Here is a 14344-nt window from a genome sequence, read left to right on the forward strand (position 1 = left end):
TGCCAAAAGAATCTGTAGTGGTCAGGTGGTACAGCGGTCAAGTGGTACAAGTCGGAGTAGTACCAAACGATTTAACCGTAATAAAAAATCAGTTTGAATGTCCACTGCGATATCCTCCAGTGCCCTGACGCACTAGTCATTTTTCAGTTGCATCAGAGAATGTCTAATATGGGGAATGTCTAATATGGGGAGAACTGCCACTCTCAGTAAACTTCCGGCTTCTGAACTGGTTACAGTTCCACTCTGGTTCCATATGAGGGCGCTCACAGGACAAGTGCAGAATGAATGGAGGCCTATGGAGCTATACCCATCAAAATCCACTTTTCTCAGGATATCATTTTTTGTCTAGTAATTTGAATGTTTTTTTCGAAAGGAGATGCAAAGAAATTACACATTGCTGGGTGTTGGATTTTTTAGAGTCACTTATTTGCTTTAAAAAGTATTTTAAAATGTCAATGACGTCATACACCTCGTACGACCAGAGATACTGCTTTACGGCAATCTTTCAGTCACTGTGTTCCTTTCTTGAAAGAAATGATATCTGCGAGGATTTTCAGTCCGGATTTAGACCGTACCATAGTACCGAGACAGCTCTCGTTAGAGTCACAAATGATTTGCTCTTATCATCCGATCGTGGTTGTATCTCTCTATTAGTATTACTGGATCTTAGTGCTGCATTTGACACCATTGACCACAACATCCTTTTAAATAGACTCGAACATTATGTTGGCATTAGTGGAATTGCACTAGCATGGTTTAAATCATACTTATCTGACCGTTATCAGTTTGTAGCAGTAAATGAAGAGATGTCTTATCAATCACAAGTTCAGTATGGCGTACCACAAGGCTCAGTACTAGGACCGCTGCTGTTCACTCTGTATATGCTACCATTAGGAGATATCATTAGGAAACATGGAATTAGCTTTCACTGTTATGCCGACGATACTCAGCTGTATATTTCTTCAAAACCTAACGAAACCTACCAATTCACAAAATTAACGGAATGCATAGCTGATATAAAAAATTGGATGACTAGTAATTTCCTACTACTAAATTCAGAAAAAACAGAGATTCTAATTATTGGACAAAAAACTTCCACACGTAATAACCTAGAGTACTGTCTAACACTTGATGGCTGCTCTGTTAAGTCTTCGTCGTCGGTTAGGAACCTGGGTGTGCTCTTTGATACCAATCTTTCATTTGAAAGTCATGTGTCTAGTATCTGTAAAACCGCTTTCTTCCATCTTAAAAATATATCTAAATTACGTCATATGCTCTCAATGAATAATGCAGAACAATTAGTTCATACGTTTATGACCTCAAGGCTAGATTATTGTAATGCTCTACTGGGTGGCTGCCCTGCACGCTTAATAAACAAACTACAGCTAGTTCAAAACGCAGCAGCTCGAGTTCTTACTAGAACCAGGAAGTATGACCATATTAGCCCCGTTCTGTCAACACTGCATTGGCTGCCTATTAAACATCGTATAAATTTTAAAATATTGCTGATCACTTACAAAGCACTAAATGGTTTAGCTCCGCAGTACTTGAGCGAGCTCTTAACTTATTATAGTCCTTCACGTCTACTGCGATCTCAAAATTCCGGCCAGTTAATAATACCTAGAATATCAAAATCGACTGCTGGCGGTAGATCCTTTTCCTACTTAGCACCAAAACTTTGGAACAGTCTTCCTACCATTGTCCGGGAAGCAGACACACTCTGTCAGTTCAAATCTAGACTAAAAACACATCTCTTCGGCCTAGCATACACATAACACATTATAGACTTATATAATTAGGCTGCATAGTTTAGAACAGCCGGGACCGGGAACACTTCCCGTAAATCCTGATGTACTTGGTACATCATAAGCAGGATGGCGTCTACGCTAATATTAGTCTCTCTGTCTATCCCGAGGTTTACTGCTGTCCACCGGAACCAGGCCGTATCCAGATCTGATGAAGGACCAGCGACAGAACACGACGACGACGCCGCTGACCTGAAGTGTCAACCAGTCTCTCCTCCTCTCCACTCCGACTTCAACCAACCGGAACTGGACAAATACTCTGATTCATTCTGAACTTCATACACTGTTCACTCATTGGCCAGAGGAGAACTGGCCCCCGACTGAGCCTGGGTTCTCCCAAGGTTTTTTTCTCCATTCTGTCACCTGATGGAGTTTTGGTTCCTTGCCGCTGTTGCCTTACCTTCTGGCTTGCTTAGTTGGGGACATTTAATATTCAACAATATTATAGATCTGCCTTAAAGGTGGATGATGATGAAATTGTTTTTTTTGTATTATTTTCATGTTATCACTGTGAAGCTGCTTTGATACAATCTGTATTGTAAAAAGCGCTATATAAATAAAGATGACTTGACTTGACTTGACTTGACTTTCGCGCTCTGCAATTTCTTTTCTCTCAAGGCATCGACAACAAAGCTGACACAGGTAAATACACGTGCTAGAAGAGTTTTTGCTAGAAGACATTCTGGTCCCGCTTCGGATGCCACGATAACATCAAGCGGTATCTCTGGTCGTAATCAGTCCTTCACTGACCAATCAGCGTTCATAAGCAGAATGCTAGCGTGTTATGGGCAACAACAACTCAACCTGTAAGAAATCGAAAGGACATAAGTACTCGTTCATTCAACTTTCGAACTATAACCCATGTTGAACTTGCAAAACCTACAATCAAATCTGAGATTTCTCAACGGCAATCGGGTGAAAGAGACAAATTTAGCCATCTAGCTCCATAGACTCCCATTAATTTTGCACTCTGGTGGTCTACAACCAAAATTCGGTACAATAGGACTTAATAGGAAGTGGCCAGGCTCTCCGCAGAGGAGAGTAGTAGAAATGTGAAATTATTATTAGCCTGTAGTAGAAATGTGAAATTATTTTAGAAGTTGGTGCCTTCTAGACTGAGAAAAGCCAGAAAAAGTATTTTTGACTCATGTGGATGAAAGACAACTCCCAGAATACACTTTCTTCACTACCCTACGAGGCCACGCCTACCAGTTACAGAGGCCAGTATCGGAAGAATTGATACAAAAAGGTTACTAGTTAACTCTAAACTGAAAAGACGCCGTTTTATCGTAAAATTCCGTTATGAGTCTGCCCGGGCTCGTCCTCCTTACCGCCGGGCGGGTCTCGCTCCTCTGCTGCAGCAGCTGCCTCGTTCCTCCATCGTCCGCAGCTGTTCCTCGCCGTGTTGCGGCTCGTGCGGATTTCGGGATGTCCGGGATTCGGCTTTTGGTTTCTGCGGTCGCCATTCATTATGTTTAAATGCACACCTTTTGTTTCATTCGGACTGAATTAATTCCGATTGGTGAATCTGAATGTAGTGTTTACATGAACGCTAAACAAGTGATTGGTTGATATTAGGGGTGTGCCAAAAAAATCGATTCACAGAAGAATCTAGATTCTCATTGGCAACGATTCAGAATCGATCTGAAATGTCCAAGAATCGATTTAATAAATAAATAAAATCAGCTGGCTGTTCGCCTCCATTTTTGTAACTAGCCTATACGGGACGTGAGCGGCAAATCACTAAAACAAAAAGGAAGCAAATGGATGAGAGGGAGATCTTTCGTTCCTACCATTTGCATGTGTTTTAAGTCCTGTCAGTTTAACAGGGCATAAGAACGAGCAGAGAGAGAGAGAGAGCCCCGGCCGCGCGCGCGCACTCAACCGAGCGCTGTCTGCTCTCTCTCTCTCCCTCGCGCATATGAATCAAAATCATTTAATACGATGGTGTCGGAAAAAAACTCTCCAGTGATGAAATGGTTTCTGTGTTGACAAATCTTGTGCGATATCCTAAACTGCCGAATGCATTTCTTGTTTTTTCTGTTTACATTTCATTGTGAATGCTGCTACGTCAGAGCGGCCAAAGCGTCAACAAGATTCCCCGTACTTTTTGACAAGCGTCCTTGACAGGGCGGCCATAGCTTTTTTGCAGCTCAAGTCGGCGGCGGTGTGAACGTACAGTCAGCCGCCAGCTGCAGACCAACGCACACTGCAGTGCTTCACGAAACTCCCTGCCAACTCCGAGAGGGCAAAAAAAAAAAAAAAACTCGGTCTATCGCTGCTTCATCGCCAGGTAGCTTAGGGGTAGGACTATTATTCATTTTGAAAGAAGCTCTTTATTTTCATAACTTGTTATTCTTTAAGTTACTGTGTCTGACTGAGAAATATAGATGTTTTTTTGTCTTCACCGGTTGTGTTCTACATGATATTTGTGGTAAACTGCATCTATTTTCAACCATTTTGTATTATGAAGAAGCACTTTTGTTTTGTTCCAACTTATTTTATAGCTAGATACTAATGAGTAGCAATTGAGAACCAGACATGTTTTTGATAAAAGGCACTTCCCTGAGAATTGAACTTAATAAATGTGAAAAAGACACTTTAAAGTCTCCGTTTGTCATTCTGTATAGCAAAGCAGATGAGAGTAGATCATGATCAGAAACCCGATTAGAAATCATTATGGATAAAATCGAATCACATCGCCTAGTTGATATGCGTTTTAGCATTGCTAAGAATAAATAAGTGTGTAAGCAGTCTGCGGAAAGTATTCCTACATCCCAATATGTGCATGCATATTTCAGTGCCTGTTTTGTGCGAAGATGAAAACAGAGGTCTTTCGTTACAAGACGTGTTTGGGTCTTGGTGAGGTGATTTTTTACCTGCCTAAAGCACTAATGCCACTGATCCATTAGGTGAGAACAGCCAAATGAACACTGGAATACCCAAAACACCAACACTACAATCAAGCAATTTTCTTTGTTTTTCCACAGAAACAAAGAGAGAAGTCTTAAAATGTGAGATTTATTTGGTGAAAAACAGGGAAGAGATCCCATACATTCAATGGTTAAATCAGCACACTTTATGCATGGCCACATTCCTTATGACCCCCCATAAGGTGATGAGGATCCCCCCATATGGCTAGAACATTTGCCATCAGGGTGAGTTTGGAGACAGTTTTCTGCACACACTGGAGACTTGGGCGTTTCGCCGGGAGGCTTCACTGGCGGCTTGGGGTGTTCGCCGAAAGGCCTCATTGGAGGCTTGGGCTGTTCGCCGAGAGGCCTCATTGGAGGCTTGGGGTGTTCGCCGAGAGGCCTCATTGGAGGCTTGGGGTGTTCGCCGAGAGGCCTCATTGGAGGCTTGGGGTGTTCGCCGAGAGGCCTCATTGGAGGCTTGGGGTGTTCGCCGAGAGGCCTCATTGGAGGCTTGGGGTGTTCGCCGAGAGGCCTCATTGGAGGCTTGGGCTGTTCGCCGAGAGGCCTCATTGGAGGCTTGGGCTGTTCGCCGAGAGGCCTCATTGGAGGCTTGGGCTGTTCGCCGAGAGGCCTCATTGGAGGCTTGGGCTGTTCGCCGAGAGGCCTCATTGGAGGCTTGGGCTGTTCGCCGAGAGGCCTCATTGGAGGCTTGGGCTGTTCGCCGAGAGGCCTCATTGGAGGCTTGGGCTGTTCGCCGAGAGGCCTCATTGGAGGCTTGGGCTGTTCGCCGAGAGGCCTCATTGGAGGCTTGGGCTGTTCGCCGAGAGGCCTCATTGGAGGCTTGGGCTGTTCGCCGAGAGGCCTCATTGGAGGCTTGGGCTGTTCGCCGAGAGGCCTCATTGGAGGCTTGGGCTGTTCGCCGAGAGGCCTCATTGGAGGCTTGGGCTGTTCGCCGAGAGGCCTCATTGGAGGCTTGGGCTGTTCGCCGAGAGGCCTCATTGGAGGCTTGGGCTGTTCGCCGAGAGGCCTCATTGGAGGCTTGGGCTGTTCGCCGAGAGGCCTCATTGGAGGCTTGGGCTGTTCGCCGAGAGGCCTCATTGGAGGCTTGGGCTGTTCGCCGAGAGGCCTCATTGGAGGCTTGGGCTGTTCAGACGCAGGCTTTACTGGAGGCTTGGGCTGTTCAGACGCAGGCTTTACTGGAGGCTTGGGCTGTTCACTGGCAGGCTTCACTGGAGGCTTGGGATGTTCGCCGGCAGGCTTCACTGGAGGCTTGGGATGCTCGCCGGCAGGAGTCACTGTAGGGTTCAGAGTTTCAGATCCAGGCGTCACTGGAGGATTCGGCAGTTCAGCTGCAGGCGTCACTGGAGGATTCGGCAGTTCAGCTGCAGGCGTCACCGGAGGATTCGGCAGCTCAGCTGGAGGCGTCACTGGAGGATTCGGCAGCTCGGCTGGAGGCGTCGGCAGCTCGGCTGCTGGCGTCACTGGAGGATTCGGCAGCTCGGCTGCTGGCGTCTGCGGTTCGGCTGTAGGCTTCACTGTATGGATACAGATAATCCACTTTAATCCAGTCTCAGATATATAGCATACCACACAAATTGCAAGTTTCTTATTTTAAGTATTAATCGTAATCTATTAATATCGTAAAACCATCCGTTGCTGGTTCGGCTGAATACTTTTGACACATAGAACGGTAAAGTAATAAAATCAAACAAGAAACTGAAATAAAGCCGACCCAAACACTAATATAGTAACATATCAAATACCTGTATATGGAGCCATACACTGATGTCCACATCCATTGCTGCAGCATTTCTCATTGTTCGGACAGTCACTGTCATAGAAACACAACTCGGCACACATTCCTGCTCCAGACTTTGTGCTTGGACACACTCCTGGCTTTGCTATTATACAGACACATGACAGAGAAACCACATCACTGAATACTGAATGTCTCATTCACCGCTTAAATTTAAGTTGTCAAAGATGATCAGATTAGTTTTGACAGGAATATTCAGTCTTTCTACTTCGGAGTTTGACGTTTAGTTCAAAGTGTTACTTGCGGTTTCTTTGCAATTGTGAAATTTACTAGTAATTTCTGAGTGAACACTTGTTTATACACCATTTTTTCAGTGTTTCTTTTGGAGTATCTATAGCATCCATCAATAATTAAACTCACTGAAAACGGGCGGCACACACGCAGTCCCACAGGGAAATTGACAGCATTTGTGTCCTCCAGAGCAGTCTCTATCACGAAGACATCCTCGACGGGACGGCACAACGGTCAGCATCGCCGGACACTGACCGGACACTACAGAAGAGGATTCAAGAGGATAGTTAGGGGACACCAGGAAGTGCTGTATAGCTTGTTTCAGCATTTGCAAGTCAGGGGTTTTGCAATACGTGCCACAAACTTTAATATAATATTCACATTTATCAGCTTCAAATCAAAGTAGCTTAGACATCTACCATTTATCACTAAACTGTGTCAATTAGTTTCGAAGACTGAGAGTGCCGTTACAACCTATAGTTGGGCGAGTAATAGTGCAATGCTGATAGAAAACATGCACACCAGTAAATATGTTGTTTATAAATCTACTGGTGTAACTAAGTGTACGTCTTCAAAAATTGTTATGCCATCCCCAAGACCTCCCTCATTTCAAGCATTTTATTAGGCTACACAACACAAGAAAAGTTATAGCTCCCCATGTTAGAGGCTATTGAAGGCCTAAATAGTTGTTCAAATAGGGAAAACAAAACATGAAGCAGAAGTTTAAACTCAGGATTGATGTCTATGTGGTAACAATTGTGTAACCATATAGCATTAGTGTTCTTGATTTACAGTAAACTAAAATTAGTGATTGTATGGGTTTTACTTGAACAATGAAATAAATGCATAAACTTATGACAGTTTTGCATATTTATAGCTTGCTTATTATTGAAACTAAACCACCATCCAAAGTTAAACTTCCGCTGGACATCTTTACTTTTGTAAACCAATGTGCTGAGATGGGTCCAAGTCATATTTTGTAAGACACTTTCTTCGGGCTGTGTAATGAAGCTAAAAGATCTTCTCACCTGCGACTCCAGCGTCTGTTGTGCTCAAACATGCAGACAGACACAATAAAACAGCACTAAACAAGCAGTACACTCGAGCTGTCATCCTCATGACCTGCGATCTCACAATCAACTCTGCTAGAAGATGTGCTGAATTAGTGAGTCAGGACGGGCGAACATGAAGGAACACAAAACTACAATGAAAAACTGTGTCGCTGCATCAAAACATCCGCTGAATCCCACAACAAACACTGTAAAAAAAAGGTTTAAAGAGCTTCTTGAAAACAAGTTTTTAAAGATCCAAGGAGGTCTAGGTAACTCCAACCCTGATGAATCTCACCTGCCTGTAGCTTTCTAGTAGCCTAATCTTGAAGACCTTGATTAGCTTGTTCAGGTGTGTTTGATTGGGGTTGGATGTCGTAATAATTACAGTAATTAGGAGATGATTGAGCGTTTGCCAAAAGAATCTGTAGTGGTCAGGTGGTACAGCGGTCAAGTGGTACAAGTCGGAGTAGTACCAAAAGATTTAACCGTAATAAAAAATCAGTTTGAATGTCCACTGCGATATCCTCCAGTGCCCTGGCGCACTAGTCATTTTTCAGTTGCATCAGAGAATGTCTAATATGGGGAATGTCTAATATGGGGAGAACTGCCACTCTCAGTAAACTTCCGGCTTCTGAACTGGTTACAGTTCCACTCTGGTTCCATATGAGGGCGCTCACAGGACAAGTGCAGAATGAATGGAGGCCTATGGAGCTATACCCCTCAAAATCCACTTTTCTCAGGATATCATTTTTTGTCTAGTAATTTGAATGTTTTTTTCGAAAGGAGATGCAAAGAAATTACACATTGCTGGGTGTTGGATTTTTTAGAGTCACCTATTTGCTTTAAAAAGTATTTTAAAATGTCAATGACGTCATACACCTCGTACGACCAGAGATACAGCTTTACGGCAATCTTTCAGTCACTCTGGTGCTTTCGCGCTCTGCAATTTCTTTTCTCTCAAGGCATCGACAACACAGCTGACACAGGTAAATACACGTGCTAGAAGAGTTTTTGCTAGAAGACATTCTGGTCCCGCTTCGGATGTCACGATAACATCAAGCGGTATCTCTGGTCGTAATCAGTCCTTCACTGACCAATCAGCGTTCATAAGCAGAATGCTAGCGTGTTATGGGCAACAACACCTCAACCTGTAAGAAATCGAAAGGACATAAGTACTCGTTCATTCAACTTTCGAACTATAACCCATGTTGAACTTGCAAAACCTACAATCAAATCTGAGATTTCTCAACGGAAATCGGGTGAAAGAGACAAATTTAGCCATCTAGCTCCATAGACTCCCATTAATTTTGCACTCTGGTGGTCTACAACCAAAATTCGGTACAATAGGACTTAATAGGAAGTGGCCAGGCTCTCCGCAGAGGAGAGTAGTAGAAATGTGAAATTATTATTAGCCTGTAGTAGAAATGTGAAATTATTTTAGAAGTTGGTGCCTTCTAGACTGAGAAAAGCCAGAAAAAGTATTTTTGGCTCATGTGGATGAAAGACAACTCCCGGGAATACACTTTCTTCACTACCCTACGAGGCCACGCCTACCAGTTACAGAGGCCAGTATCGGAAGAATTGATACAAAAAGGTTACTAGTTGACTCGAAACTGAAAAGACGCCATTTTATCGTAAATTTCCGTTACGAGTCTGCCCGGGCTCGTCCTCCTTAACGCCGGGCGGGTCTCGCTCCTCTGCTGCAGCAGCTGCCTCGTTCCTCCATCGTCCGCGGCTGTTGCTCGCTGTGTTGCGGCTCGTGCAGATTTCGGGATGTCCGGGATTCGGCTTTTGGTTTCTGCTGTCGCCATTCATTATGTTTAAATGCACACCTTTTGTTTCATTCGGACTGAATTAATTCCGATTGGTGAATCTGAATGTAGTGTTTACATGAACGCTAAACAAGTGATTGGTTGATATGCGTTTTAGCATTGCTAAGAATAAATAAGTGTGTAAGCATAGTCTGCGGAAAGTATTCCTACATCCCAATATGTGCATGCATATTTCAGTGCCCGTTTTGTGCGAAGATGAAAACAGAGGTCTTTCGTTACAAGACGTGTTTGGGTCTTGGTGAGGTGATTTTTTACCTGCCTAAAGCACTAATGCCACTGAGCCATTAGGTGAGAACAGCCAAATGAACACTGGAATACCAAAAACACCAACACTACAATCAAGCAATTTTCTTTGTTTTTCCACAGAAACAAAGAGAGAAGTCTTAAAATGTGAGATTTATTTGGTGAAAAACAGGGAAGAGATCCCATACATTCAATGGTTAAATCAGCACACTTTATGCATGGCCACATTCCTTATGACCCCCCATAAGGTGATGAGGATCCCCCCATATGGCTAGAACATTTGCCATCAGGGTGAGTTTGGTGACAGTTTTCAGCACACTCTGGAGACTTGGGCGTTTCGACGGGAGGCTTCACTGGTGGCTTGGGGTGTTCGCCGAAAGGCCTCATTGGAGGCTTGGGGTGTTCGCCGAGAGGCCTCATTGGAGGCTTGGGGTGTTCGCCGAGAGGCCTCATTGGAGGCTTGGGGTGTTCGCCGAGAGGCCTCATTGGAGGCTTGGGGTGTTCGCCGAGAGGCCTCATTGGAGGCTTGGGGTGTTCGCCGACAGGCCTCATTGGAGGCTTGGGCTGTTCGCCGAGAGGCCTCATTGGAGGCTTGGGCTGTTCGCCGAGAGGCCTCATTGGAGGCTTGGGCTGTTCGCCGAGAGGCCTCATTGGAGGCTTGGGCTGTTCGCCGAGAGGCCTCATTGGAGGCTTGGGCTGTTCGCCGAGAGGCCTCATTGGAGGCTTGGGCTGTTCGCCGAGAGGCCTCATTGGAGGCTTGGGGTGTTCGCCGAGAGGCCTCATTGGAGGCTTGGGCTGTTCACCGAGAGGCCTCATTGGAGGCATGGGCTGTTCGCCGAGAGGCCTCATTGGAGGCTTGGGCTGTTCGCCGAGAGGCCTCATTGGAGGCTTGGGCTGTTCGCCGAGAGGCCTCATTGGAGGCTTGGGCTGTTCGCCGAGAGGCCTCATTGGAGGCTTGGGCTGTTCGCCGAGAGGCCTCATTGGAGGCTTGGGCTGTTGTCCGAGAGGCCTCATTGGAGGCTTGGGCTGTTCGCCGAGAGGCCTCATTGGAGGCTTGGGCTGTTCTCCGAGAGGCCTCATTGGAGGCTTGGGCTGTTCGCCGAGAGGCCTCATTGGAGGCTTGGGCTGTTCGCCGAGAGGCCTCATTGGAGGCTTGGGCTGTTCGCCGAGAGGCCTCATTGGAGGCTTTGGCTGTTCGCCGAGAGGCCTCATTGGAGGCTTGGGCTGTTCGCCGAGAGGCCTCATTGGAGGCTTGGGCTGTTCGCCGAGAGGCATCATTGGAGGCTTGGGCTGTTCGCCGACAGGCCTCATTGGAGGCTTGGGCTGTTCAGACGCAGGCTTTACTGGAGGCTTGGGCTGTTCACTGGCAGGCTTCACTGGAGGCTTGGGCTGTTCGCCGGCAGGCTTCACTGGAGGCTTGGGATGCTCGCCGGCAGGCTTCACTGTAGGGTTCAGAGTTTCAGCTGCAGGCGTCACTGGAGGATTCGGCAGTTCAGCTGCAGGCGTCACTGGAGGATTCGGCAGTTCAGCTGCAGGCGTCACTGGAGGATTCGGCAGTTCAGCTGCAGGCGTCACTGGAGGATTCGGCAGTTCAGCTGCAGGCGTCACTGGAGGATTCGGCAGTTCAGCTGCAGGCGTCACTGGAGGATTCGGCAGTTCAGCTGCAGGCGTCACTGGAGGATTCGGCAGTTCAGCTGCAGGCGTCACTGGAGGATTGGGCAGTTCAGCTGCAGGCGTCACTGGAGGATTGGGCAGTTCAGCTGCAGGCGTCACTGGAGGATTCGGCAGTTCAGCTGCAGGCGTCACTGGAGGATTCGGCAGTTCACTGGCAGGCGTCACTGGAGGATTCGGCAGTTCAGCTGCAGGCGTCACTGGAGGATTCGGCAGTTCAGCTGCAGGCGTCACTGGAGGATTGGGCAGTTCAGCTGCAGGCGTCACTGGAGGATTCGGCAGTTCAGCTGCAGGCGTCACTGGAGGATTCGGCAGCTCGGCTGGAGGCGTCACTGGAGGATTCGGCAGCTCGGCTGGAGGCGTCGGCAGCTCGGCTGCTGGCGTCACTGGAGGATTCGGCAGCTCGGCTGCTGGCGTCACTGGAGGATTCGGCAGCTCGGCTGCTGGCGTCTGCGGTTCGGCTGTAGGCTTCACTGTATGGATACAGATAATCCACTTTAATCCAGTCTCAGATATATAGCATAAAACACAAATTGCAAGTTTCTTATTTTAAGTATTAATCGTAATCTATTAATATCGTAAAACCATCCGTTGCTGGTTCGGCTGAATACTTTTGACACATAGAACGGTAAAGTAATAAAATCAAACAAGAAACTGAAATAAAGCCGACCCAAACACTAATATATTAACATATCAAATACCTGTATATGGAGCCATACACTGATGTCCACATCCATTGCTGCAGCATTTCTCATTGTTCGGACAGTCACTGTCATAGAAACACAACTCGGCACACATTCCTGCTCCAGACTTTGTGCTTGGACACACTCCTGGCTTTGCTATTATACAGACACATGACAGAGAAACCACATCACTGAATACTGAATGTCTCATTCACCGCTTAAATTTAAGTTGTCAAAGATGATCAGATTAGTTTTGACAGGAATATTCAGTCTTTCTACTTCGTAGTTTGACGTTTAGTTCAAAGTGTTACTTGCGGTTTCTTTGCAATTGTGAAATTTACTAGTAATTTCTGAGTGAACACTTGTTTATACACCATTTTTTCAGTGTTTCTTTTGGAGTATCTATAGCATCCATCAATAATTAAACTCACTGAAAACGGGCGGCACACACGCAGTCCCACAGGGAAATTGACAGCATTTGTGTCCTCCAGAGCAGTCTCTATCACGAAGACATCCTCGACGGGACGGCACAACGGTCAGCATCGCCGGACACTGACCGGACACTACAGAAGAGGATTCAAGAGGATAGTTAGGGGAGACCAGGAAGTGCTGTATAGCTTGTTTCAGCATTTGCAAGTCAGGGGTTTTGCAATACGTGCCACAAACTTTAATATAATATTCACATTTATCAGCTTCAAATCAAAGTAGCTTAGACATCTACCATTTATCACTAAACTGTGTCAATTAGTTTCGAAGACTGAGAGACAACCTATAGTTGGGCGAGTAATAGTGCAATGCTGATAGAAAACATGCACACCAGTAAATATGTTGTTTATAAATCTACTGGTGTGTAACTAAGTGTAGGTCTTCAAAAATTGTTATGCCATCCCCAAGACCTCCCTCATTTCAAGCATTTTATTAGGCTACACAACACAAGAAAAGTTATAGCTCCCCATGTTAGAGGCTATTGAAGGCCTAAATAGTTGTTCAAATAGGGAAAACAAAACATGAAGCAGAAGTTTAAACTCAGGATTGATGTCTATGTGGTAACAATTGTGTAACCATATAGCATTAGTGTTCTTGATTTACAGTAAACTAAAATTAGTGATTGTATGGGTTTTACTTGAACAATGAAATAAATGCATAAACTTATGACAGTTTTGCATATTTATAGCTTGCTTATTATTGAAACTAAACCACCATCCAAAGTTAAACTTCCGCTGGACGTCTGTACTTTTGTAAACCAATGTGCTGAGATGGGTCCAAGTCATATTTTGTAAGGCACTTTCTTCGGGCTGTGTAATGAAGCTAAAAGATCTTCTCACCTGCGACTCCAGCGTCTGTTGTGCTCAAACATGCAGACAGACACAATAAAACAGCACTAAACAAGCAGTACACTCGAGCTGTCATCCTCATGACCTGCGATCTCACAATCAACTCTGCTATAAGATGTGCTGAATTAGTGAGTCAGGACGGGCGAACAGGAAGGAACACAAAACTACAATGAAAAACTGTGTCGCTGCTTCAAAACATCCGCTGAATCCCACAACAAACACTGTAAAAAAGGTTTAAAGAGCTTCTTGAAAACAAGTTTTTAAAGATCCAAGGAGGTCTAGGTAACTCCAACCCTGATGAATCTCACCTGCCTGTAGCTTTCTAGTAGCCTAATCTTGAAGACCTTGATTAGCTTGTTCAGGTGTGTTTGATTGGGGTTGGATGGCCCTGTCCCAAATGGCGCACTTGATGTGGACTTTCGGTCTCGTGGACTTAAATTGCGCGTGCTCGCTGAGTCTACGAGTCCGTAGGCCGTCCCATTCATCACTTTAACGCTCTGAAGTGTGCTCAGCAGCGCCCCCTTTGTACCCTTAAAGCGGTCTTCCGCGAAGCCCGCATAGATGCAGGCTTCACGCACTTTAACTACCCAGGAATCCTTGCGAATTTGCGAAAGGCCAATCAGACAACGAATGGGAGGAGCTTTCGCTCACGTTAACATGGATGAGAAGAAAATATTTAAGTGTAAATATCATTATGGTTTTTATGACCTATGTGTACATTTGACCAGTTATTACCTACAGTTTATACAAACATTATGGTCA

At 45.6% G+C, this 14344-nt stretch overlaps 2 protein-coding genes across 10 annotated transcripts; both read right to left on the reverse strand.

Moving 5' to 3' along the window:
• Positions 1 to 4807: 4807 nt before the first annotated feature.
• On the reverse strand, positions 4808 to 8172 carry LOC307004438 (uncharacterized protein). 2 transcript variants are annotated; one of them, XM_079623681.1, is made up of 5 exons: positions 8115 to 8172; positions 7796 to 7924; positions 6897 to 7028; positions 6484 to 6621; positions 4808 to 6255 (listed from the first exon to the last, which is right to left on the reverse strand). In XM_079623681.1, the coding sequence occupies exons 2-5, from the start codon at positions 7884 to 7886 to the stop codon at positions 4904 to 4906; spliced, it is 1713 nt and encodes a 570-aa protein (XP_079479807.1). In that variant the 5' UTR covers positions 7887 to 7924; positions 8115 to 8172; the 3' UTR covers positions 4808 to 4903. The 2 variants fall into 2 exon arrangements, with proteins under 2 accessions (XP_079479807.1, XP_079479806.1); XM_079623680.1 differs by having other exon boundaries at positions 7796 to 8025; positions 8115 to 8170.
• Positions 8173 to 9921: 1749 nt separating this feature from the next.
• LOC307004447 (uncharacterized protein) lies at positions 9922 to 13946 on the reverse strand. 8 transcript variants are annotated; one of them, XM_079623716.1, is made up of 7 exons: positions 13891 to 13946; positions 13574 to 13803; positions 12680 to 12811; positions 12267 to 12404; positions 11721 to 12008; positions 10904 to 11357; positions 10029 to 10639 (listed from the first exon to the last, which is right to left on the reverse strand). In XM_079623716.1, the coding sequence occupies exons 2-7, from the start codon at positions 13662 to 13664 to the stop codon at positions 10126 to 10128; spliced, it is 1617 nt and encodes a 538-aa protein (XP_079479842.1). In that variant the 5' UTR covers positions 13665 to 13803; positions 13891 to 13946; the 3' UTR covers positions 10029 to 10125. The 8 variants fall into 8 exon arrangements, with proteins under 8 accessions (XP_079479841.1, XP_079479842.1, XP_079479843.1 ...); XM_079623717.1 differs by having other exon boundaries at positions 13574 to 13702; positions 13891 to 13928; XM_079623715.1 differs by having other exon boundaries at positions 9922 to 10639; positions 13574 to 13902.
• Positions 13947 to 14344: the final 398 nt, after the last annotated feature.

This window comes from Phoxinus phoxinus (assembly GCF_949152265.1).
Source record: "Phoxinus phoxinus genome assembly, chromosome: 1".
NCBI lineage: Eukaryota > Metazoa > Chordata > Actinopteri > Cypriniformes > Leuciscidae > Phoxinus > Phoxinus phoxinus.